Consider the following 26,647-nt stretch of genomic DNA (forward strand, 5'->3'; position numbering starts at 1 on the left):
CGTTACAACACTCACAAACTGCATCGCAAACTTGTACGCTTGCAACTAAACCTTTGGAGCTGTAGCTAGAAGCATGGTTTCTGGCTGTTTTGATTCTCAGTTATCCCCGCTATGCCCTACCTTTTAGAAGATTCTAACATTTAACCTTGAAATGATTTCTTGTTAACATTAAAAACATCACTCTTAGGTGTAATTTGCTATCAAAGTATTTTTACAGTTCGGTACTGTTCATATTGACCATTGCGCTCCCTTCGTAGAGCACTTTGAAAAAATGTATGCCATTTTGAACATAGCCATGACTCATGACAAAAGCTATAGGTGACCTATTATTTAAAAGTGGAATTTAAGTTACGTCTCCAAAGCTTGTGAAAAGAAAAATATATAGCATGTGTTGATTTATATAGAATACATGTTAGCGAAGTGATTTTATATGGAACATTCTCAATAATATTTGTAAAGGAAACATGTATAGGTCCTATACAGTATTAGTTGTTTACATATATTTCGATTAATATGGAAAGCGAGTGCATGTTGTTTACCAAAACTAAAATTGGATTTTTTTTTAAAAAGCATGTGCGTGTTAAACAATATAATTTGCACAAAATATTATGGTGTTTTTCTCTAAATAAGTAGTTACTCCTCCCTGTTAAGAGAGTGATTATAGATGTTTTACACTAATATGGTTTTAACCGATGGACTTGCGACAGAGAAACTACGGTTTTGGGAAACACTCATCACTATGTTGTTTTTTTCCCAAACGATGCATCGTACTATGGTAGTTTCGCTGTGAGTTATGTCGTTGTTTGGGAAACGCACGCCTGATCAGATCACTAGCGAACCCCTTTACAGTTTATATGAAAAGAATCAACTCATACACATATGGAGTGGATGAAAATGTTTCATTTCTAAATCACCAGAAACAATATGCTTTATGGAAAGCAGTGCAGTGAATGTTTAAAAAAAGTTTGTTACTTTTTACTTTTAACTTATTACTCTTGTTAAAAGAATAATACTTGGATAAAGTGCAAAGATTTACTTATAAGGAATGTTCACACAAAAAACTTAATTTCTGTCATCAATTACTCACCCTTTACTTATTTAAAACCTGTTTGAGTGTCTTTCTTCTGTTAAACACGACAGAGTATATTTTGAAAAATGCTATTTGCTGGGACTTCCATAGTAATTTACTCCAACTATGTAAGTCAGAGTGTACCATCAACCAGCATTCTCAAAACATCTTCTTTTGTGTTCAACTGAGGAAGGAAACTAATTTAAGTTTTAAACTACACATGGGAGAGTAAACGATGGGGTAATTTTTATTTCCATTTAAATCTCTTTAAAAACAAAAATAGTTAGTTGCTGTCCTCCACTGTCTACCTACGAGAGGTAGAAATTTTAAAAATACCCTGTACAAAGTAACACACAATTTAATATACAAAAGCCTTGCTTATTTGTTGTGAATTCTTTCCTCAGACCTTCAACATTGACAGTCGGCATTGTGGCAGAATCAGTTCTTTCAGGCATTCATCAGAGTGAAACCGTCATGTTTCTTTTCTCTCTTTCAGGACATTCAGCAGTTACTGCAGCTGCAGCAGTTAGTCCTCGTTCCAGGACACACTCTGCCTTCACCCGCACAGTTTCTCTTACCACAAACACAGCAAGGCCAGCAAGGTACAGCTCAATTTCTATTTGTACTCTCATTCTGTGTCTTCAGTACATTTCCAGCATCAGGCCGTTTGTCTTTTCCACTTTAACCAATCAGACATTGCAGTAGTGGTTTTATATATATTGATATTATCAATATCAACAACATATGTTGATATTTTAATATTATCAAAGGACTCTATTCTTACAATCTAAGTACATTGTCTAAAGTGCACAGCGCATGTGCACTTTGTTCACTTTTCCTTTTAAGGACATGCAAAACAGTTGGTCAGTATATAAACATAGTTAAAGAGCCCCTAGTATGCATTATAAAAGGTCATATTTTGGTTTTGGGGGTCTCCACCAACAGTCTGATATGTATGCAAGGTCAAAAAACACTTTCATTATTTTGTAATATGCATTTGTTTTTAACTAATTATGCCAACGACTCCTATGATGTGTTCAGCGATTAATTTGTTCCCAAACCTCTCCTTTGAGTGATGCTAATCTGAGGTGTTTGGTCTGATGACCCAGTCGACTGCGTTCGGCGCGAGATGGAAAGAAATGCTCACTATGGCTTATCAACATTGTTGAAGTAGTCAGAGTGCAGAGTGTATGTGTGAGCCCAATGCAGGAGTGCATTAAAGCATTGCAGTTAAAAACCAGCATATTGCTCTATTCTTAACTATAAGTAAAACAGTTAGACACATTCAGTATTAATCCACACAGTGGAAAAGTTTGACTATTTTGAAAATGGACAGCAGCACATGTGTAGGAACAACTGATGGTGGCCATAGCAATGACAAACGGCAGAGGATCGCGAGCTCACAAACGCATTTAAATCTGAAAAGAAAGCGGCACACACCACGTTTTCAACATGGTTATGGACACGATATGTGAATATAAAAAGTTAACCAGATACAGTACAAGCCGTGCGGAGTGATTACAAGAAAACACGATTAAATACATATTGTGCAAGCTAGAGAAAACAAAGGGGGAACCTTTTTAAACAGGCTTACACTTGTGAACTGGAGGAAGTAACGGGTCTGCATACTCACTGGACTGAGTACTGGTAAAGTTCCTTTCAAGCTCTGACAAAGTCCCATACATCTATAATCTTTGCTGATTCTTACTTTAACAAATGGTTGGTGAATCCCCAGTTACAGGGTAGGTTATTGTATTAATCATCAGAATATAAGCTCATTATTATTCACTCATCTTCAGTCATGATCAATCCCACACACCTGCAAGCCACTAGGGTTTGAAGGGAAAGGCACGTTCACGTTTGACCAAATCCGGAGTTGTTTCATGTCGACGTTGATATTAACAGGCAAAAGATCAGGACGAATGATCAATCGTTTAAATGACTCTGACTCAACCCTGTTTTGAAGAATCAAAATTTTTAAACAAGGTGCACTTTCAGATTTAACCCTCAACTGGATGTTTTCATTCACTTAGAGCAGAGGTCACCAAACTTGTTCCTGAAGGGCCGGTGTCCTGCAGATTTTTGCTCCAACCCTAATCAAACACACCTGAACAAGCTAATCAAGGTCTTACTAGGTATACTTGAGGCAAGTTGGAGCTAAACCCTACAGGGACACCCGCCCTCCAGAACCGAGATTGGTGACCCCTGACTTAGAGCTTCGTTACACACTGCATGGAAGGTCATTTTTAAAAACCATTTCCATATACTGATCTCTTATTATTCGACTCGATTTGATATCTGCGCCGGGATGATAGGGCTCTTTGACTTACTTGCTTTAAGTGAAGTTTATTCATAAACTAATTTCGAGAGGATCACGTGCTTATGATTTATCACGGCCCGTCTCGTATTTGCTAATCACTAATCTTCCAATCATATGAGCCCTAAGGCACCATAAATAGCCACAGTTTTCAGTTCACTTTATCTTCGTTTGGAAGAAACCCCCCTCCTCCCCTATTCTCCTCCTTTACCTGTGATTGGGTGGCACGGCAGTCCAGTGGTTAGCACTGCGAACCACACAGCAAGAATACTGCTAGTCCTAGTTCTATAGGACCGGTGGGTGTTTCTGTGGGGAGTTTGTATGTCCTTCCCGTGTCCGCGTGGGTTTTCCCCGAGTTCTCCGGTTTCCTCCCACCATCCAAAGACATTCAACATACATAACAATCAAGCTTGTCTAATTCCTTACGTTCCCTTAGCTACAGCAGCAGGGGAGTTCTGAGATCCACCGAGCTCGGGCTCCCTTCTTGCTCTGCCAACGGGAGGAAGCCCCGGGCTCGAGGAGCCCTTGAGCTCGGGGCTCTCTCCTGGGACAGCATGCCAAATAAGTTTTGTAAATCATCAGCTAAGTGTGAACTCTTGAATAATAGTTCTTTTTAAGATATTATCAATTTTCAAGCAAAAACTTGTATAAAACTTGATTTCTTTTAATGAACATAAATGTAATGCTTTGGTTGTGTATGTTTCAGGGCTGCTATCGACACCAAATCTAATTCCTCTACCTCAGCAAAACCAAGGAAGCCTGCTGGCCGCTCCACCCAGACTTAGTCTTCAAGCACAGGTACAGAGTCTGCACAGAGACCACATAGGTGACCCTCGACCACAAAAATAGTCTTATGTTGCATGGGTTTATTTTTGGCAATAGCCAAATATACATTTTGTCAAAAGAATCCATTTTATTTTATGCCAAAAAACCTTTTGAATATAAATATTATGTTCCATGAAAATATTTTGTACATTTTATACTGTAAACATTTCAGATTTTTCCGAAAATTTTCCCATCCCAACAAACCTCAAACACATCTTTCGGAAACAAACAAATTATGCATTTTGTGCTGTATCATAATTAAACCTAACACTCATATTTGGGTTTTGTGTGCGTGGTGTGTGTCAGAGAGAGAAAATAGCAGAGAGCAGCCTGAACACAGTGACCACAGTCACCTCCCACCCTGAGGAGCCCAGTGACCTGGAGGAGCTGGAGCAGTTTGCCCGCACATTCAAGCAGAGGAGGATCAAACTGGGCTTCACACAGGTACACACACACACACACACACATGCTTGTACCTGGTTTACATGGGCACTCCATAGGCGTAATGTATTTTACACTGTAAAGCTTATTATATGGCCCTACCTCTAATCCCAACCCTCACAGCAAACCTGTGGCAAGTTTTGAATTTCAACAGACCTCATTAAGTATGATTGTTAAAGGTTTTGAATAACAGGCACACAAAAAAGGTTAATAAACTTCAGCTAGGTCATACTCATGCATTAAATATACTAAGATACACACATTAAACAAACTTCAATTTCATGGTGATTCATGTTTGTTTTCTGTTTTCCTCCTCAGGGTGATGTGGGGCTGGCCATGGGGAAGCTGTATGGGAATGATTTCAGTCAGACCACTATCTCTCGATTTGAGGCGCTTAATCTCAGCTTCAAGAACATGTGCAAACTCAAACCTCTGTTGGAGAAGTGGCTTACTGATGCAGGTGAATGTCAGATTATTATGCAGTTTCCTGTCATTTTCAAACACATATGTTGCAGTCCGATAAACAATAGCAATGAAGCATTTTTTAATGTTTACTCAGAAACAATGTCGATGGACAGTACCCTGCCGAGTCCCAGTTCTCTCTCGTCTCCCTCGCTGGGGTTCGAGGGTCTGCCTGGCCGCCGCAGGAAGAAACGCACCAGCATTGAGACCAATGTCCGCGTCGCTCTGGAACACAGCTTTTTAGCGGTCAGAACATATGATTTCATAACCAATACAAACTTTACACAACCATATAAAAGTTTAGGGTCGGTAAAACATTTAAATGCTTTTAGGGAAGTCTTTAATGCAAACCAAGGCTGCTTTTACTACATTTACTCTAATGTCATTTCTTAAGCGTAAGCCTTTTTTTCATCTTCAGAACACAAATGAAGATATTATAGATTAAATGTGAAGTTACTTTCATAAAGGGATGAATCAAGCAATTAAATCCAAGTCTTTAGAAGGGAGATGATGAAAAGATGTAATTTTGGCTGCAATTCACTTATAAACATTGATCAAAACACAAAAACTCTGCCAAACCTACTTAACACATGAAAACAGCCTCATTTTTATTAATCTTTTTAAAAAAAAATTATAATTTTTTTTTTTTTGCAGAAGCCCATGTCACTTCAGAAGTCTCAGAAATAATGTTTCATTCATATGGATTTTTTATAAAGGTTTTAAAGTGTGGAGATCTGGTTGAAAACTTTCAACACAGCGACAACAATAACATTTCTAATTTGTGTTTCATATACAGTGCATCCGGAAAGTATTTATATTCTTCCAAAATGGAAGCTTTATTCCAAAATGGATTAAATTCAATTATTTCCTTAAAATTCTACACACAATTCTCCATAGTGATGATGTGAAAAAAAAGATTTTTGGAAATTGTTGCAAATTTATTATAAATAAAAAACCTGAAAAATCACATGTACATCAGTATTCAAAGCCTTTGCCGCGAAACTCTAAATTGAGCTCAGGTACATTCTGTTTCCACTGGTCATCCTTGAGATGTTTCAGCAGCTTAATTGGAGTTCACCTGTGGTAAATTCAGTTGGTTAGATATGATTTGATAAGGCACACACCTGTTTATATAAGGTCCCAGGGTTGACAGTGCATGTAAAAGCACAAACCAAGCATGAAGACAAAGGAATTGTCTGTAGACCTCCGAGACAGGATTATCTTAAGTCACAAGTCTGGGGAAGGTTACAGAAAAATTTATGCTGCTCTGAAAGTTTCATTGAGCACAGTGACCTTCATCATCTGTAGGTGGAGGATGTTTGGAACCACCAGGACTCTTTCTAGAGCTGGCCGGCCATCTAAGCCGAGTTATCGGGGGAGAAGGGCCTTTGTCAAGGAGGTGATCAATAACCCGATGGTCACTCTGTCTGAGCTCCAGCATTCTACTGTGGAGAGGAGAAACTTAAAGACAGTGGCGTAGCAGACTCCGCGTGTCTAGGGGGCCCCACGTGATCCCTCTCCCCTAACCCCCTATCGCCCCCACCTCTCGGGATTTTGATTATCGTCACAACCCATTACCCCCCACCCCCACCCCCACTGACCCATGCAGGGGGTCCTCGTCAGTAATCCGTGCAGGGGGGCCCCCCCGTATTTTGCGCTACCCTACTGCTTACAGAAGGACAACCATCTGTGCAGCAATCCACCAATCAGGTCTGTGTGGAAGAGTGATCAGATGGAAGCCACTCCCCACCTGGAATTTGCCAAAAGGCATCTGAAGGACTCTCAGACCATAAGAAACAAAATTCTCTTATCTGATGAGACTAAAATTAAACTCTTTGCAGTGATTACCAAGCGTTACGTTTGGAGAAAACCAGGCACCGCTCATCACCAGGCTAATACCATTCCTACAGTGAAGCATGGTCATTGACAATGACCCAAAGCAAACCACCAAAATATGAATGAAGTGACTTCACAACAACTCAGTGAATATCCTTGAGTGGCCCAGCAAGAGCCCAGACCTTAATCCTGTTGAACATCTGATAGAGCTTGAGAGGTACTGCAAAGAGGAATTGGCAAAAATTCCCAAAGACAGGTGTGCCAAGCTTGTGGCATCATATTCAAAAAGATTTGAGGCTGTAATTGCTGCCAAAGGTGCATCAACAAAGAATTATACAAAGGCTGTAAATACTTATGTACATATGTTTTTTTAAGTTTTTTATTTTTAATACATTTTCAACAATTTCAAAAAAATGGAAATAAATTTATTTAATTCATTTTGGAAAAAAAGCTGTAGCATAAAAAAATGTGGAAAAAGTGAAACGCTATGAATACTTTCCGAATGCACAGTATGGTTTGGACTGACATGAGAATGATGTAAACTATATTTAAAAACGCAATGATTCCTAAACCTTTATACAAAACTCTATAACCGCATGAATGTTCATATACATTGAATGTTCTCACATAATCCCATTCTTAACTTCCAAATACACCATGTTTTGTCCATTCAGAACCAGAAGCCTACCTCAGAGGAGATCCTGCTCATTTCAGAGAAGCTCAACATGGAGAAGGAGGTGATCCGCGTGTGGTTCTGCAACCGCCGACAGAAAGAGAAACGTATTAATCCCTCCAGTGCCACCCCTCCCTTGCCCAGCCAACCCCAGCCCACCTCGCACAAACCCCCCTGCTACAGCCCGCACATGGTACGACCCGGCTTGCCCCCTTACCCCATTCAAATCACCCTATAAAGTCTCCTGCATGAGCAGACAATAATAATAAATCCCAACACCACTTATCCTATTCACCCTTTATCTTGGTTTCACCTATCCTGCGTTGCTTTGCATTTTAACATGGAATGATCCTCTTATAGCTACTGTACACAACTAGTCATTATGTTTCCATCCAAGGATTGTGAGTTTATGCACAGAACTGGGATATTACATACAACATTTGTAAACAAAGCACCGTTTCCATCCAACGAGTCAAAGAGAACAATATCATCACCTCCTGAAAAACTGCTTCCAAATATTACAATGATAAATGGAATTTGCTGATTTAGGAGAAGCCACTCTTGAGCATATATTTTGTTTTAAATTACTAACACCTCAGAAGATTAAACTCTTAAGGACAAGGTGTTTATTAAATGCATTTTTTATTTATCTTAGCTATTTGGAACCTAATCAGAATAAAACCATCTTTTGATATGATGTACTTTTAGAGAAAAATAATATCCATATATGTGGATTCGTGGTCCGAATTTACATAAAACACTTTTTTCTGATGGTTTTTTAATGCATATATAACATAGAATTTTTTGAACATGTTTTGACTATGTTTTGAACATGTTTGTAGAGTAAATAGTCTTTTTTTTTCATTTCGGACAGTAGCTGCGTCCCAAATCGCATACTTATGCACTATTCTACGCCATTTTGTAGTATAAATAGTGTAAGTTGTGTGTTTACACTGAAAACTCTATAAATAGTAAGTGCACTTTAATTATCCGGATGATGCACTCATTTAGCCGCTAAAATGAAGTGTGCAATGATGGACACTTCACGCACTCAACAACTGCAGTTTTGCTCACGTAGGGGAAGGGGCGGAGCTATCGGGCGCATATGTTGGATAACTTTATTTAATTTGTATGGTGAAAGCAAAATTCTCCTACGAGAGGGATTATTGCGCCTCCCGATGGTGAATGCGGCAATACTCACGGCAGGTATTATTTGATAATTCGGTCATTTATTTCACTGATTTGGCAACCGTGAAACGTCATTAAGGAGACGGTTTGAATTTCCGCTCAGTAAAAAAAAACATTAGTGTGCCATTTGGGACGACACTACATACATATACTATCCTGTTGAGTGTGTAAGTGCATAAGTACATAGTGCATGAGTGCATAGTGTAAAGTGTGCCATTTAGGACACAGCTTGTTAAAAATAGTGTTTGGTACATTTCATATGCTGCGAAACAGTTGCAGGATGACACTGTATGTCTGTACCATAATATAAAACATTCAAAGTATTTTAAATAGCCACTTAAGAGCTAAAATGTGCTGTCCACATTTGTGGCCACTACGCCCTAGGAGGTTAAGATGAAATGCAATAAATGCACAATGCCTTTTTGGAGGCTAAAGACACTCTTTGAGGCGCTCTAGATAGTGCCAGGAGGTAATGATACTGATAATTTTAATGACATTCTTTGGATGTGGCATTGTAGAGTGACCAAAACAACATTTCAGATGTGCGATGCGGCAGGTCCACTGGTTTGTCCATTAATGCCGTCCCATTGTGCCTATTTGATTTGTTAAAAAAAACTACATGACTTTTTTTGATGCACATGCATGCTGGAATTTATTCAAGTAAATGTGTTTCCCTTGTAGTTTATGCACATTTTCTCTTACCTGTAAAACGTTTATCCTATTCAATTGTGTGCATAAGGTTTTTTTTTATCTTTCCATTAAGCGTTTGTATGCATATATCCAAAATGCACATAAAAATATTCGGATGGAAACATCGCTGTAGTCATAATGCAATACTAATTGTACAATGAATATAATACTTACATTTACTTTCAAAGGAATTTTTGCATGAGTAACCTCTTTGCACAGAGCTCAAAGCTTTTTTTTTTTTTTTAGCATTAAACACCATTTTCTCTCCTATTCCTCTATTTTCCCCAATAATTTCTGTCCATCATGTTTCCCTTTTGACATCATATCCGCATCTTCCTTACAGATGTCCAGTCAGGGTCCACGACAGACAGTGGGCAGCCTCAGTACAGCAGGTAGGAAGATTTGCTATAATAGATTCATATAATTATGTTTTAATATTTATGATGAATGCTCAGTTTCTTCATTTTTTTTCTCTGTCAGTGACTACCATGTCATCAGTTTGCCCAATGACACCAAGCGGGCCCTCCTTAAGCTCCACCCCATCTCCTGTAACCCCGCCTCCCCGTGGTGATTCCAGTCCCGCCCCTCCAACTCACAGTACACTAAATCTGAGCACAGGGTGAGCTGATCTCTTTCTCATGCTCACACACACACACACACACACACACACACACATCACCTTTTACTTCATGTGGCTCTGCAAATGTAGATACTCCTAGTTTGTGTGTGTGCAAATGTGTGTGTTTGGTTTTTAATCCGCAGTTCATGGCATAAAAAGAATGGTGACGTTTCAAACTACATCACTGACTTTGCTGCAAGTTTGAGGTGAATACAATCAGCAGAGTCTGTGTTCTTACACATACATACATATATATATGTATATATATATATATATATATATATATATATATATATATATATTTAAATGTTTTTTTTTCTGTGATGGCAAAAACAAATGAATCATCAGTAGCAATTACTTCAGTCTTCAGTGTTACATTATATTTTAAAAATCTTTTTAATTTACAGATTAGCTGCACATTAAGGCCCAATCCCAATTCTACTCCTTAGCCCTTCCCCCTTGTTTTGCGCGATCATGTGAAGGGGTAGGGGTGTCCCAATTCTCTTTAACTTGAAGGCATAAGGCTAAGAGGAAGAGTTAGATACCCCTTTATCAGGAATATTTCCCAGAATACACCATCTACAATTACAGCATAGCTGCACCCAGAAGTACAGAGATGCATAAATTAGTATTGTTTGTCATAAATTTCAAGATCTATAATACCTAATAATGACACCTGTATTGCAGTCCCACAACATACTTTCACATCTGTCACTCGCTGACACTTGAATCCTGACTTGAAGTCTATTGCAGGGGTGGCCAACCCTGTTTCTGGAGAGCCACCTTCCTGCAGATTTCAGTTGCTACCCATATCAAACACACCTGAACCAATTAATTACGACCTGAACACCACGTGATAATTACAGGCAGGTGTGTTTGAAATGGGTTGCAACTGAAATCTGCAGGAAGGTGGCTCTCCAGGAACAGGGTTGGCCGCCTCTGGTCTATTGGCTGGGAATGAGCTTTTTACAGTGTGTGGTATAATGTTAATGTTGTTTTCTTGTTTACATAGATGAATATGGCCACGGTGTAAATGCACAGTACAGTTACGAGCTTATTGCCACATTATATCATTATGATAACATGATATCGTTGCTTCAGTGATTTAATCTCCTTTGAAGTAAGAGATCAAGATGACGTGTGCAGGTGTTGTAGTGCTGTCCCTTTTCTTAAGGGTAAATTTTGAAGCTCTTCCCATTCACACTCATTTCAAGGGCCAAGGGGAAGGGGTAAAAAATAGAATTGGGATTGGCCCTTATGTGTATGCTTTTTTAAAATCCTTTTCCTCCATTTTTTTTTTTTTTTTTTTTTTGCTGAAAGTAAATTATCTTTATATTGGTGTCTGTGTGTGTTTGTGTGTGTATATTCAGTGTTCAGCTTAAATGAATACACCCTATTTTAAACATTAATATTTTTATCCACTTCTCAGTGAATATGGGTAATATATATTGGTGCATTTGAACAAAACAGATTTATTAAACAGATATATTTATTAAAATAATATTTAAGTCACTGAACATCTTTAGAAATGGAAAGGTAATACATTTAAATTCTTGCAAAAAAAAAATACAAACATTTCAACAAAATTGTATACATTTTTGTGATTCTCTTGAGTTTAGCTATTTTTGACATTTTTTAAAATCATTTTCCCTAACATAAATGTGGGCTACTAATTTTGGAAGTTATTTTGCTAAATTAGCTGCAGATTTGGCTTCAGTACTGACTAATCTAATGTATATGCACAAATATAATATTGTAAAGCATCTCATAGAAATATTCATTTAAATGAGATTTTGGGGGGTGTACTCATATATACTGAGCTCTTTATGTGAAGAGTATATGAAGAGATATAAAAGTTTTTAAAAGTACTGATGTTATGTTGCCTGTACTGTATGAAAAAAAGCCTTGTTTTCTGCAAAGATGTGTCTTCTTGCACTGTTTTTCCTGCTCTTAACTTTGCTTCAAAATGTTTTCTCTTCCCCTTTCTTTCCCCTGTATTCTGTTCTGTTTTTCCGTTTGTGTCTGTGTGTTTTGTGGGCTGGTTATTTGTTTGTGTGAGTCAGGAATACGGTGAGGGGAGTTAACACAGGATTGAACCAAGCTCTTCTTGGCAGCAACCCACTTGCTACTATCCAAGGTTTGTGCAAAAAGGGTGGAGAGAGAGACTCTGCTACCTCATATCAGTCATGTGTTACTCTGTCACCTCATATCAGTCATGTGTTACTCTGTCCTCTGTGTTTGAGTGTTTGTTTACATCCTACTGCTTCTATCTCTCACATCAGCTCATCAGTACTAGTGCGTCCTGTTTATCTTAGCACATGTAAGATGATTAATAGCATGTCTCTTCCACAGCTCTAGCAGCCAGTGGTGGCCAGCTCCCCATTTCCAGTCTTGAGGGCAGCAGCAAGGTGTTAATTGGTGGTTCTGGGGCCCAAGGAGCTGGTCTCCCTTCTTCTCTCTTCCTCAACCACTCCTCTATGTTGCCCTTGGCAACAGGCCCTGGAATGGGATTGGGCGGTTCAGCTGTTGGTAAAACCTCATTTCCTGTCACAGGCGGGATGAGCCCCTCTCCTTGTTCAAGCCCAGCTTCTTCCTACTCTTCCGGCGAAATGCTACACAGCCCGCACTCGATTGGAGGGGCTAAAATCGAGTGACGTTGTCCAAAGCCAATCACAGGAGGAGAAGGAGGAGGTGAAACCTTACCTGTCAACCAAAGCATCTCTTGAGCCCCTCGCTCCCTTCTAGTTCCTCTCGTTCACACTCCCTCTCTTCCGCTCTCCCACTCTACCGATGCCAAAAATATACAGAGTAGAAGAGGGGAGAGATGGAGAGATGGAGTGGACGGAGGATGGAAGAGCAGACGAGGGAAAACGAAACCAAAAATACACCACAAGGCTTAGCAGGGCGCAGCCAAATATGTCAAAAAAAGAACAACAACAACAAAAAAGACTATGTGCATAGTGCAGGACGAAAAGAGATCCTTGAGCACCAAAAAGGACAGACTTTACTGTGTGTTGTAGAACTATGGCAACTCTTTGCAGCAAACAAGTGGAGTACCGAAATACCAAAAAGTATAAAGGAACTTTGAGATACTCACTATGACAAAAGAATACAAGCAAACCAAATCTCAAATACCAAAAACAAACACCAAAAATACGGATGGAAAAGCTTTATCCAAAGGACCTGTAAATAGCCAGCCGTCCAGGACCAGACCCAGTGACAAAACTTCAGCCATCTCTGAGCTCGTCATCTCATCACACCACTGTCTTTTTTCTCAATTTATTTGATTCATAGTTTCAGTGTAAAATATGAGCGAGCTGGGCACAAACGCTCTCGTGTTTCTCTGGTACTTCCTCATTCTTGTCTTTTTATTTTCAGGAGACTGTCCATCAGTCTCTTTTGAATGTTTCAGTACATATGATCATCATCATCATCTCATGTCTTCTTGAGCATATCGAGAGATTTTTTGGCATTTGGTCTTTGATGTTCATCCTATTACCACTGCAGCTTGATGCACGTTTGTCAGATGACATGAATGTTGTAATAAAAGTGAGACCAAGCTCCTCTCTCTAGCTTTCAGACCTTTAGTTAAGTGTAAATACTCTCATTTCCCTCTTCATAATAGAGTGCTTGCACACTTCCTTATTCCATTTCATTTCATGCCTCCTCGCTCACTTTCTCCCTTTTGAATACCAAAGCGATCCATTCATACATGATCAGTTCTTCATTCACATCCTGCAGAAAGAGATCGAGGGCCCAAACCTCGATGAAGCCACTCGTAAACGTACATGGGAACATGTGGGATCTGATACAGCCAAGGGGCTCCCATCCTCTCTGCTTCTTCTTCAAGCCAAAAAAACGAAGCAAAACTTCAGAGCCAGCCAAACTTTCCAGAAAGGAAAACCAAGCCAAAAAATGGATGGAGGAGCAAAACGAGTCATTGTACAGAAAAAAAAAGAAGAAGAAAAAACGCATCCCTTCATGCATCTCTGGCCTGAGGTCATCCAGAACCATGTAGCAAGGGAGTCTCCTCTGCCTCGTGTCATTCAAACTCCTCCTGGTCCTGGGTGGTGGGATCTTTGAAGACCTCACTGGACTCATCTGAAAAAGATGTTTCGGGTTCGTTTGGGGGTTGGGAGGGTTGTTACGTTTGGTCTTTCGTTCCGTCTAACTGTTTTGTGGGGGCTTTTCTCAGCTGTGTGTAGATTTGTGTGCTTTCGTTTGGAGAAAAGGTATTCACGTATTTGCGGAGGAATCTCATTTTTTACGTTCCTTACTCGTTCCTATCTAGTTGTGTTAGAGACTCTAATCAGGTGGTTGAAACAATACTGTGAAAATTCAGTTCAACAGATAAGAAACCAGGATAAACACACGCTCAAGTACATCTAAAGAACCAAAGTCAAGTATAAACATGCTTTAAAGAGAACCAAATATCACATACACGATAACGATTTACACACTCTCATCCACCTTACCGTTGTATTTATATCGTGCTGAAACATGTAGTCGGTGAGTGCTGCAGGTTTAACGAAGGGATGGATACATGAACTCAGTTCTCTACGTTACCGTATAGTCCGAATGGGTCAGTTAGTGCTTCTATAGACTTTTGTAGTAAATGATCTATGTTATAATGCTTACTAATTGCTAATGTATGGAAGAAAAACATTGTGAAAAGATAAAAAAATGTTGATATTTACTTAGACCAAAAATTCACACTATCTCTCGTTTTGGGTTTTTGGGTTTTCTTCCTCCCCCTTTTGAAAGACTTTGATTTCTTTATTTATTCTCCCTCTTGCTCGTTTGTGAGTTTTCTTAACAAATCTTTTTTTATATTATTATTATTATTATTATTATTATTATTTATTTAATATATTCCAAATGCTGTTTTGTAGTGGGTGTGTTTGAGGTACCAGATTGTATTCAAATGTAAACTTCCTTTGCCAAGGCGACCTTTCAAACCAAATCCATCGACAAATGCAACTGCCGGTCTAAACGGACCGGCTGCTAGTCGGCAGCGTAGGGGTGGACGCTCGTCCTTTCGACCTCTTAGCTGTCCCTTACTGGACAGAGCCTGTGGAGGGGAAACCTATCAGGGGAAAAAGCAGCACTGTGTTTCTTCTGCCCAAGTGTTTTGGTAGCATTCATTCGACGCTCAAGTAACCTTCCAGAGTAAAAGCATGCACTGCCATGGCTTAGAATGGATTCGGTTCAAAAAGAACCTGCATTGTATGTGTACATACCTGTCTTAGCACTGCTGCTGTTAGCGATCATGTTGCTATGGTTACTGTCGTGATGGCTACCGCACACGTGTGATGAGCGCAGTGCTGCCGTGAGCCTTGACCTGAAAGCTTTAAACAGCTACAAAACCAAAAAAACTTTAGGAGAGGAAAGATGGAGGGATCCTGGAGATGGAACGCAGTCAAATGTATGCACTGTATGATGGTGGAAATGTATCAGTGCTCCATCTTCCTCTCTTCTTCTGCTCTCTGCCTCACTCCTCCTCCTCCTCTTTGTCCTATTTCTACTCCTGCTTTGTTTCGTATTTATTTTGTAACGTGTCTGTTGTTCTGTCTCCTGGTTAGAGGGTGTAGAAGAGAGATAGATCCTCATATACCTCACTCTCTTAATGAAAAACCAAATAGATCAATGACTTTAAACAGAGAAGCGGGCTGCATACGTCAGTTGGGGCTGAGGTGACTTGTTCAGACCAAAGCATGGTCTAAATAGGGCTTTTCACACTGCACTTAACTCTGGGATATCATTGTCCTAAACCCTGTATTTCACACCAGGTAAATATACAATTAACAATTGGAATTTAGAGGGGTTATTACTGCCTTTTAATTTGGGTTTAAAAGCCCTACACCAAAGTCAACCCTTTCATACTATTTGGGGTTTACCAAAGTTACAGAGGTAAAACCCTCTTTTGCTTTTGCGATTAGTCCTTCTTACCGTACGTTCACACCGAAAGCGGCGAGAGCGTCCAAGGACGCTCTGGCCGCCCTGGCGACAACGCTCTCTGCCTTCAGCTCCGGCAGCGAGAGCGTCAAAACTCGCTACATTGATCTCATATTTAAAGGAGCCGTTGCAGCATATCAGTTACATTCCTGCATAAAACATGTTTCTAGCGTGAAAATGTTGCGCACTTCTTATCAAATTCATACAACAATGGAGGATCAAGTTGCGTGCATTGTGGCTTTGCTCTATTTATCCAATATGTGTCCATATGTCTGAAATATCCTGAAGCAGCAGTACTGTTTTGTACTGTCACATCGCGTGAGATTCCCGCTTTTTTAAGATAAATTTATATAGCATTAATGAACATCAGTAACTCGCCAGTAACTTATTTAATGTATGTTCCTGTAGGAAAAAATTGTAAATAATTGGAAATCCGGTGACCGCAATAATCAAACCCTTGGGAACAACTGTGGTCGGAACCAAAGTTCACAGGTCTGTATTCTCTGAACTGCTATCAAGCGATGGACGTCTTCATTCTGATTGCTTGCCGCCGAACCGCGTCATAGGTCATTACCATAAAGTTGACTTCATTTCAACTTTCCTCGACGCTCACGCCGGCGAAGACGCGCCGCGCTGCTCCTCGCCGCCGGCTCTCATTGAAAATGAATGACTTCCGGCTACTTTGACGCTGTCGCCGCTTTCGGTGTGAACGTACGGTTAAGATCAAGTGAGAGGTTGGTAGGTTTACATATATCACAGATGTGTATTTAAACTGTGTTTACCAAACATTCAAGGCAATGAAAGAACCACACAATGTACTTGGGAGCTTTTCAAACACTTCAAATTTCCAACAATCACCTATTGGTTTATTCATACGCAGTAGTACCAGCCCACCAGGAGTACTTTCGAATCCACATTAGCACATATGTAGTGTACACAATCTTGGCTCTGGTATACTGAGTGATTATGCATGCTTATTATTAGCCCTCCTCCTCCCTGGCACTACCTGTAGAGATCTGCTGGCAGACTTTTCATTATTTTGACTTAAGCCCTGCTCACACTGTGACATTTCAGCCACGATTTTGTCATGAGACAATTTTGGGAAATCCTAAAATATTCCTGAAATCCTAGGCTAAAATCGGAGATCTTTGATCGTTGGTTTGACATGTTCACTGACAGCCGCTAAATGCCTATTGCGATCAGATTTTTCCTCAGATGAAGTTCTGGCAGTGTCAGAAGATTTTAGACACTTTCCTGCAGTGTGACAACTGCTGCGATGAATGTCAATTCAAGAACCAATAGGAGAGCAGAATTTGATGATACGATTCATGTGACTATTCAAACAACGCGGGGTAATGTCAAAACATTTATAATTGGGATATGCTGTGTGCAAAATTGCCGCTACAGAGTTTTTACGTTTAATGTGATGAATCATTTTAGAACGCAGAATAGTAAAAATGTCACGGGTGGATGACGTCAAACTCCAGGGGCGTTTACTTTCATGTTTGTTTTGTGTTTCGTTTTCGTGTTCATTGTAGTTCAGTCTGACTTTATGGCAGCTGAGATCTTACAGTCTGACAAGGGAGCCATGTTCGTGCAGTCTGACATGCTACAATCGTTCAGGATTATAAAAATAAAAATGTACAAAAAATAAAATAAAATCACAGAGCCGACATTAAGCTAAGATTAAATATTTTATTCTTGTTCTAGAATTTCATAACCATGCCATTAAATGCTGGTTATCCCCTCCAGAGTTGTCATGACTGAACAACTTTTTTGGCTGTACATTGCAGTAGGGCCTCCTGTGGTGCTTTCTGCACCATGCCAAGGAGAGCCAGAAGCAAATCAACACACACTATTTTTTCTTAAATGATCAAGCGACTTTTACTATTACCACGTGACCTGTAAGGGCGAAATAAAACTGTTACCAATGCAATTCTGTGAAAAAAAACTCTTAGCAGCGAAATTTGTGTTTTAACATTTGCAGTTTCTATTTTCTCAATTTGAAAATAAAGTTCATAAAAATGGGTAATACAATTATTGTAAACTTTTTTGTGCAATGTATGAACTGGCACTACAATATTGGCCTTATTTTCCTCGTATAAGTGAGCACAGCCATTGGATTCATTTCAGCTCAAGACTTCTAATCTCATTTACTTCCATTCATTTTTAGATGGTAAAAACAGCTCGTTTTGCTGCTTGATAGCTGACTGATGACTGATATTTTCGTATTGTATTATTCTACTTTGTCTGTATAATCATGAACACACTTCTTTGTACAGCAAGTATTTTGACTCGTTTTCTGGAGTTTATTATATTCATAGTTAGGCATGGGACGATAACCGGTTTGATGGTATACTGCGGTTTGGAAAAGTCAGCTTCTCTACCGTTCCTGAGGTATATGTACGATTTTTTAAATATTTTTTTATTTGTTAGGACAACAGTATCTTGATAGGAAATGATATCCAAGGATGCCGTTTTAAATTGTAAAGAAATTTATGTTTTTAAAAACAATTAAAAGACTGCAGAAGTCAATGACTTAATTGAATTATTTAGGCTGATGTGTTTACTGCTCCAAAATACTTAAAAAAAATGTTTCTCAAAATGAAATATAGTGTGTACCCAGAAAAAGAATATCTTTCAGAGCAGTAATCACAATACCGTCAAACCGTGAAATTTTTATTCAAGGTTATCATACCGTCAGAATCTTATACCAGCCCATGTCTAGTCATATTCCTAATCATTTCTCCCACATGCAAACAATCGCAAAAACTAGCACACTCCCGCATTGAAGAATAAAGTCAATATGAGGTATTACTCCAATCAAAGATACTGACACAGAATATGCAAGTTAGCATTTTGGAATTTGCAGTAGGCTATGAAATGGCAGCTTTTGAATACCCAGGATTAATTCTTAAGGAGGGTCATTTATAGGCAATGTCAATGTTTTGTTTACCAAGAGCTTAGAATGACCCAGGGTTAACTACTGAAAGTGTGAAAAGCCCTAAAAGTTTCATCCATACAAGTTCACTGCCTTGGCTCTTGGGAATGCTTTTTACACAGTCACTAAACACAGACTCTATCTCACACACACAGTGTACCTGTATGTGTATGTATGTAAGTGAGATAGGTGAGTAAGAGCGGTGACTGTTGTTGCTAGGTGACAAATTTTATGTCTAAAAACGCAGCGATGTTGAAGATGTATAACGGAAACTTTTCAATCCTCCGTTACCTTTCCTCTAGCTTTCGTTCTTACCGTCAGAGTCGGGCGCAGTTTCTGATACTTTAACTTAACGATGTTGATATGCAAGTTAACAGCAGCGTAAGGGAGCGTGTTCAAAGTGCAAGTCTCTCAGTGGCGTGAATCTCCAGAGAAATGATACCAAAGCAACACGCCAGTCTGAGGGCGAACACAACACACACACTCCCTAAAACCCTGCTCACAATCCTTCAGTTTGATTCGCATTGGCGTTCACTTTATAAATTAATTATTAACAATCGGAGAAGGGTTTAAAAGTACCAGAAAACATCAGTCTTAGCATCTGAAAAGGGCCTGACTGATAGAACTGCAAATATGAGTAGGCTATTTTCATCCTCATTTTTCTTTCTGGTTGTTTTATGCTAGCGTTGTATGTGCATTACTCGTAAAAAAGAAGAAGATGAAAAATATACCAGCTTCAGGCCAAAGGTGTTTAAAAGATTTTTAAGAATAGCAAAGAACTTAAACACGTCTAGTTAAACCAAAGAGCTCCACGAACAACACCTCCTCAGCTGTTTTATTTCGTCTCTGGTCACCTAGCAACCCAGTTTCTGAAGGTATAACCTCAACTATCCAAAGCAGATAATAAAGAAAATGTATATTTTTAATTGTTGATTATTTGGGGGGAATCTTCATGATGATGATGATCATACAGAAAAGACTTGGTATGTCTGTGATGATTTTTATGCTTTGACTCTCTCTCTCTCTCTCTGGATTTTTAATCTGTCCCCTAAATGTTTTCCCAGATTTAATTTCACTGCTCACTCTGTCTGTGCGTAAAAGAGCGCGCGCGGGTGCGTCACTGCTTATGTTCACGCGCGTGGACGTATTTTACACTCTTGTCAGAAATGCGGTTATTTTGGCGGTGTGAATATGTGCGTGCGTCTGTTTTGCTTGTTGATGTACCTTGTCATGTTTTTACCCTTTCCATCGTCCCTATTTCTTCTCCCTTGAGTTGAGCAGTCCTTCTTTTCTGTTCTCTGTGTCTCTCTTTTCCTCCCTATGATGACAGGTTAGCCTTTCGGTGTAATTATCTCTGAAACCAAAAAATAGTTGACAAATAACTCGCTTGTTCATTGTACAGTGTTGTTCATTTAAAGTCATTTTTGTAACTGAAAGTGTTTCACTCATCTGAATAAAAACGGTAGAGAAAAAGAGCAGTGTTTATGTTCGTGTTTATGTGCTGATGTGTAAGATGGCCGCTGGAGGGCGGCAGCCGCTGTTCTCCTTCCCGCGGTGAATCATCAGTAGAGCTTCTGCCTCCACATGGTGTCTCAACTTAGTCACCTTCTCTTCCCCTTCCTTCCTTCCTTCCTTAGCGCTCTCACAATATATCAGTTTCTCTCTTTTCTACCTCTTTTTCCACTTTTCACAGCTCTCATTTGCTCATCTGACTCATAGGACATCTGGTCTTTGCCAGACAGCTTGTCCTTTACTCATGTTCTACTCCTCTCCAATTTAGATGATTAAAAATCGCACCTTTCGAAGATTTTCATGATTTTACATCTGTTGTTGGAGGGAAAAAAACAGCTTTAAGTTAACACAAACCACAGTTTAACTTTTAGTAACTTAGCCTGGTTAATCACAATTTTTTTCTTGACATTTCAGAACATAAATGTTAGGCTACTGCTAACTCTTGATTAGGCCTCTTAGGATTTAGTGTCTGCTAGTTCACTCAAAAAAGAAAGCGATGCTATTTATTACTCACCAACAAGTCACTTCAAACCCCATTCATTTATTCATTTGTCTTTGGAATACAAAGTAGGTTACGTCTGAGCTCCCTCATCCTCTATTCACCTTATTCTCAGCTGTCGAGCGGGTGCAGCCATTTGAATCTTTTTGTCTCGCGACTTCCGGTCACATTCACTTCCATTCATTTTTTGACGTTAACAACTGCTCGTTACGCTGCTTGATGTTGCAATTGAATATTTTCTTATTATATTATGCTACTTGGTCTGTGTAGTCATGCAAACATTTGTTTGTTGAGCAAGTAGTTTGGCCATTTTCTGCCGTTTATTATTCCTAGTCATTTCTCCCATAGGCGACTGAATCGGAAGTTCTAAGACAATCGCGAAAACAGGCGCACTTCCGCATTTTAGAATAAGGTCAATAGGTGAGGATTAAAACATCCTCAAAATGTGTCTTCAGTCACAATCAGATTATAAATTACGAGAATATTTTTGTGCGCACATGAAGAAAACATAATGACTTTATACTTTCTTTAGTGTTTGCATCTGCATGTCTTTCATCATTTCAGTCATTCATTAATTTCCATTTATTTAAGGGGTTGCCACAGCGGAATGAACTGCCAACTATTCCGCCACATATTTATTGCAGCGGATGCCCTTCCAGCCACAACCCAGTACTAGAAAACACCTTTACACTCACATTCACACACACTCTCATACATAACAGCCAATTTAGGTAATTTACTTCACCTATATGTGTAAGGACTGTGGGGGAAACCGGAGCACCCAGAGGAAACCCACGTGAAAACGGGGAGAACATGCAAACTCCACACAGAAATGCCAACTGTCTCGGCCAGGACTTGAACCAGCGACCTTTTTGCTGTGAGGTGACAGCACTACCTACTGTGCCACTGCATCACTGATAACATGTCTCCTAACTGTAAAGTAAAATAAATAGGTGTTAAAGGCAAACCACATTTGTGTTTGTTTTCAATTAAAGACATAGCTTCTTGAAGTAACATACAACTATAGAAATTCAAACTGGTTCAATCTGTTAATATGGAAGCCGAAAAAAACACGCGCTGCTCACGCTTGTGGTGTGAAACAGGCTTTAACGGTCAAAGGAGTAAAGTTTACCTGTACAGCACTTCACTAGCTGGCCTCTGTTTCAAGTACAACCCAAACCTTACTCCCATCCGAGTCATGTCACCAATAGCAGCATTTCCACTGTCGGGCCAGTGCAAGCCAGGGATTTTATTGGGCCGGGAAAGCAACTTAAACATTGCCACATGTACGTTGTCCTTCTATTGCATTCATATATTGTATTATCTCCAAAATAAATTAAGAAAGAAACCGCTTACAGTGGGGAAAGGCAGTGGCGCAGTAGGTAGTGCTGTCGCCTCACAGCAAGAAGGTCGTTGATTCGAACCTCGGCTCAGTTGGCGTTTCTGTGTGGAGTTTGCATGTTCTCCCTGCCTTCGCGTGGGTTTCCTCCGGGTGCTTCGGTTTCCCCCACAGTCCAAAGACATGAAGTACAGGTGAATTGGGTAGGCTAAATTGTCCATTGTGTATGAGTGTGTGTGTGAATGTGTGTGTGGATGTTTCCCAGTGATGAGTTGCGGCTGGAAGGGCATCCACTACGTAAAAACTTGCTGGATAAGCTGGCGGTTCATTAAAAAAGGGACTAAGCAGACAAGAAAATGAATGCATGAATGAACCGCTTACAGCAAGGTATTTGGCGGGCCAAAAAGGGCCATCCGCTGGCCTAGAGAAAGCCCCGCTTTGGCCTAATCAGGCCTCGGTAGTGACTATAGAAATGTGACTGGTGCTGGCTTGCACTGACTGGCTCGTTTTAGACACGACATTATAAACGTGGCTAATGTAACCCCACCAGGTCCTACACTACCCAACTTGATCCAAGCTGGAATCAAACCGGCAACTCTTTGCATGGGAGTCGATTGCTCTAACAAGATTAACACTGCCCTAAATCCCACTCCCATCCAGGTCATGGCACCAACGTAACCCCGCCGTCCTACCCAACACTCTTTGCATGTGAGTCGGTTGCTCCAACATGGAGGCTAAAGTCCATGGCTTCTAGCATCTGTCGCTAGAGCATCTTCTAGAGGTCAGAGGAGTAAGGTTTACCTGCACAGCACTTCAATGCTTGGCCTCTATTACACTTAGATGTTTTTACCTGTTTCATGCTTGTTTTGTCTACAAGCAGATTCAAAAGTTGAACGGTGGAAACTCTGCATCACTGGATACCAGCAGGAATTCAACATGTCAGCGTCACAGAAACTTTTCAGTAAATTTAGCTTGAGTTGAGTGGGTTGGATGTCATGCTGCTACAAAGTTCTGGAGAGGCTAAAGACAAAAAGTGCCTATCATGTTGACGGCGTTATAGATGTAGTGGCTGACATTGTGGATTTTGTTAGATTAATTTATGAGGGTGCTGTTTCTGTCACACTCATGGCTCCAGGTATAGTTAGCATTGGCTCAATCAGCTACAACTTCTGACTTAAAAATGCTTTTTTCTTTATTCATTCATTCATTTTCTTGTCGGCTTAGTCCCTTTATTAATCCGGGGTCGCCACAGCGGAATCGCCAACTTATCCAGCAAGTTTTTACGCAGCGGATGCCCTTCCAGTCACAAACCATCTCTGGGAAACATCCACACACACACTCATACACTACGGACAATTTTAGCCTACCCAATTCACCTGTACCGCATGTCTTTGGACTGGGAGAACATGCAAACTCCACACAGAAAACCAACTGAGCCGAGGTTCGAATCAGCGACCTTCTTGCTGTGAGGCGACAGCACCACCTACTGTGCCACTGCCTCGCCCGCTTTTTTCTTTAATGATAATCAAAAATAAGCTACATCACATATCTGTTCTTTGTCTGTGGCAAGAGTTTTGTGGACAGCTCTTAAATGCATAAAATGGACACTGTCACTTATCTGAATTAAACCATTTTAATAAGACTTAAAAAACTTTTAAAGACAGCCATGTTGAGGTTGTTGATGGATTAATTAAACTTGTGTTTAAAACAGCTGTTTAATATCTGAGTTTGAATTGGAAAAAAAACTAAATTGCATTTGCATCTAGCAGACACTTTTGACCAAAGTGTCTTAAAATTCAGGAGGCATTCAGCAATTGAACAAGAAGAAGCAATACACACAAGAAGTGCTAGCTAAACAAAGTGATTTGTGCTGAAGTAAGAGTGCCGTGGTTTTTCAAAGAGAAAGATAGTGTTTCTACAGGTGATTTGTCAAGCTCACTCACCTGTGTGAAGCACACTTTATAAATGTATTGTGTTTGTGTCAGTTGGCATCACCCATAACACTGAACAGAAAATTCCACCAATCCACCTGTCACAGCATACAAACTTGTGCCTAAATAGAAAATATATATGTGTCCACTCTGAAAGTATATGTCCACTCTGAAAATATAGAATCAAGTTGATCTCTACACTCTCACTATACAGTAAGCTCCATAAATATTGGGGCATCGACACAATTTAACTTTTTTGGCTCTATACACCAATACAATGGATTTGCAATAAAATGAACAAGATGCTTTAACTGCAGACTGTCAGCTGTAATTTGAGGTTATTTACTTCCAAATTAGGTGAACGGTGTATAAATTACAAAGGTTTGGAAATGTACCTCCCACTTGTTAAGGGACCAAAAGTAATGGGACAGTTGGCATCTAAGCTGTTCCTTGGTCAGGTGTGTGTTATTCCCTTATTATCCCTATTACAATGAGCAGATAAAAGGTCCAGAGTTCATTGCAAGTGTGCTATTTGGATTGGGGATCTGTTACTGTTAACTCACAAGATGATATCCAAAAAGCTGTCACTATCAGTCAAGCAAGCCATTATTAGGCTGAAAAAATGGATGACCGAAGAATTCTTTCTCTGGTGAAGAAAACACCCTTCACAACAGTTGGCCAGATCAATAACACTCTCTAGGAGGTAGGTGTATGTGTTTCAAAAGTCAACAAATAAGCGAAGACAACACCAGAGTGAATACAGAGATTTCACCACAGGATGTAAACAATTGGTGACCCTCAAAAACAGAAAGGTAAGATTAGAGTTCTAAAAAAGCCTTAACAGTGCTGGAACATTCTATGGACAGATGAGACCAAGACCAACTTGTACTAGAGTAATGGAAAGAGAAGAGTATGGGGAAGGAAAGGAACTGCTCATGATCCTTAGCAGTGAAGCATGGTGGTGGTGTCATGGCGTGGGCACGTATAGCTGTCAATGGAACTGATTCTGTTGTATTTATTGAGGACGTGAATGCTGACAAAAGCAGCAGGATGAATTCTGACGTGTTTCAGGCAATAATTTCATGCTTTTATTCAGCCAAATGCTTCAGAACTCATTGGACAGTGCTTCACAGTGCAGATGGACAAAGACCCAAAGCATACTGCAAAAGCAACCAAAGAGTTTTGGAAGGAAAAGAAGTGGAATGTTATGCAATGGCCAATTGCATATGGTCAATCACCTGACCTGAATCTGATTGAGCTTGCATTTCACTTGCTGAAGACAAAACTGAAGGGAAAATGCTCCAAGAACAAGCAGGAACTGAGGACAGTTGCAGTGGAGGCCTGGCAGAGCACCACCAGGGATGAAACCCAGTGTCTGTTGATGTCTATGCATTCCAGACTTCAGGCTGTAATTGACTGCGATGGATTTACAACCAACTATTAAAAAGTGAAAGTTAGATTTTTTGATTATTATTCTGTCCCATTACTTTTGGTCCCTTAACAAGTGGGAGGCACATATGTAAATTGTAGTATTTCCTACAGCGTTCACCTAATTTAAATGTTGATTACCTTAAGTTAAAGCTGACAGTCCGCAGTTAAAGCACATCTTGTTCGTTTAATTTCTAATCCATTGTGTTGGTGTATAGAGCCAAAAATGTTAGAATTGTGTCGATGTCCAAATATTTATAGACCTAACTGTATATTTAGAAATGTATGTGTATATTTTGCAGTATTATTTAATTATATTTTCCTAGTCGACACAACCAAAATTAAAAAAGTGCCCCAATTATGCATTATAAAAGGTTTATTATTATTTTTTTGTGGGGGGGTAATAACAGGCTAACATGCATGCAAGGTCACAAAACATTTTCATTGCATTATGTGCATTTTTTTTACCTAATTATCCTAGATACTCATATATGATTTGTTCAGTGTAACGCTAATATGTTTTGATTGGTGTTATGACCCAGTCTGTTGTGATTGGTTTACTGCTTGTAACATATGTCAAAACAGCTTATCAAGTATTGAAGCAAGCAGCTATAGTACATCCAAGATATAGGTGACTTTTTTAAGGTGTTCTTTGTGATTCATATAATGGCAGTGAATGGTGACTGGTTTTTAGATTAAAAATAAACACATAAAAACACATACAATTATAAGTCATGGCTCCTGGTGACATACTAAGTAGGATCTAAAGGTTTACTTGTTAATTAAAAACAGGGGACTTGGATCTAAAGATGCAGCTAAACTCTGCAGGAAGGTAGATCTTCAGGAACAGGGATGGGCACAATGGAACTAAACGTTTGCTCAGCGTGGTCGTCATCGAAAGTGACCAGACTACAATTGGACT

At 39.6% G+C, this 26,647-nt stretch overlaps 1 protein-coding gene across 50 annotated transcripts in view; it reads left to right on the top strand.

The window, feature by feature from the left end:
• pou2f2b (POU class 2 homeobox 2b) overlaps positions 1-20,482 on the top strand; it is a 138,631-nt gene extending 118,149 nt beyond the window's left edge. For 10 of the 50 annotated variants that reach the window (XM_073925059.1, XM_073925073.1, XM_073925064.1 and 7 more), the window contains 10 exons: positions 1,566-1,671; positions 4,093-4,184; positions 4,518-4,655; positions 4,971-5,112; positions 5,212-5,360; positions 7,625-7,816; positions 9,845-9,893; positions 9,982-10,120; positions 10,264-10,326; positions 12,473-13,759. In XM_073925059.1, coding sequence (XP_073781160.1) covers positions 1,566-1,671; positions 4,093-4,184; positions 4,518-4,655; positions 4,971-5,112; positions 5,212-5,360; positions 7,625-7,816; positions 9,845-9,893; positions 9,982-10,120; positions 10,264-10,326; positions 12,473-12,515 — 1,113 coding nt within the window. In that variant the 3' untranslated portion in view covers positions 12,516-13,759. 50 annotated transcript variants of the gene reach the window in all.
• The last annotated feature ends 6,165 nt before the right edge of the window (positions 20,483-26,647 follow it).

This window comes from Danio rerio, chromosome 16 (assembly GCF_049306965.1).
Source record: "Danio rerio strain Tuebingen ecotype United States chromosome 16, GRCz12tu, whole genome shotgun sequence".
Classification (NCBI taxonomy): Eukaryota; Metazoa; Chordata; class Actinopteri; order Cypriniformes; family Danionidae; genus Danio; species Danio rerio.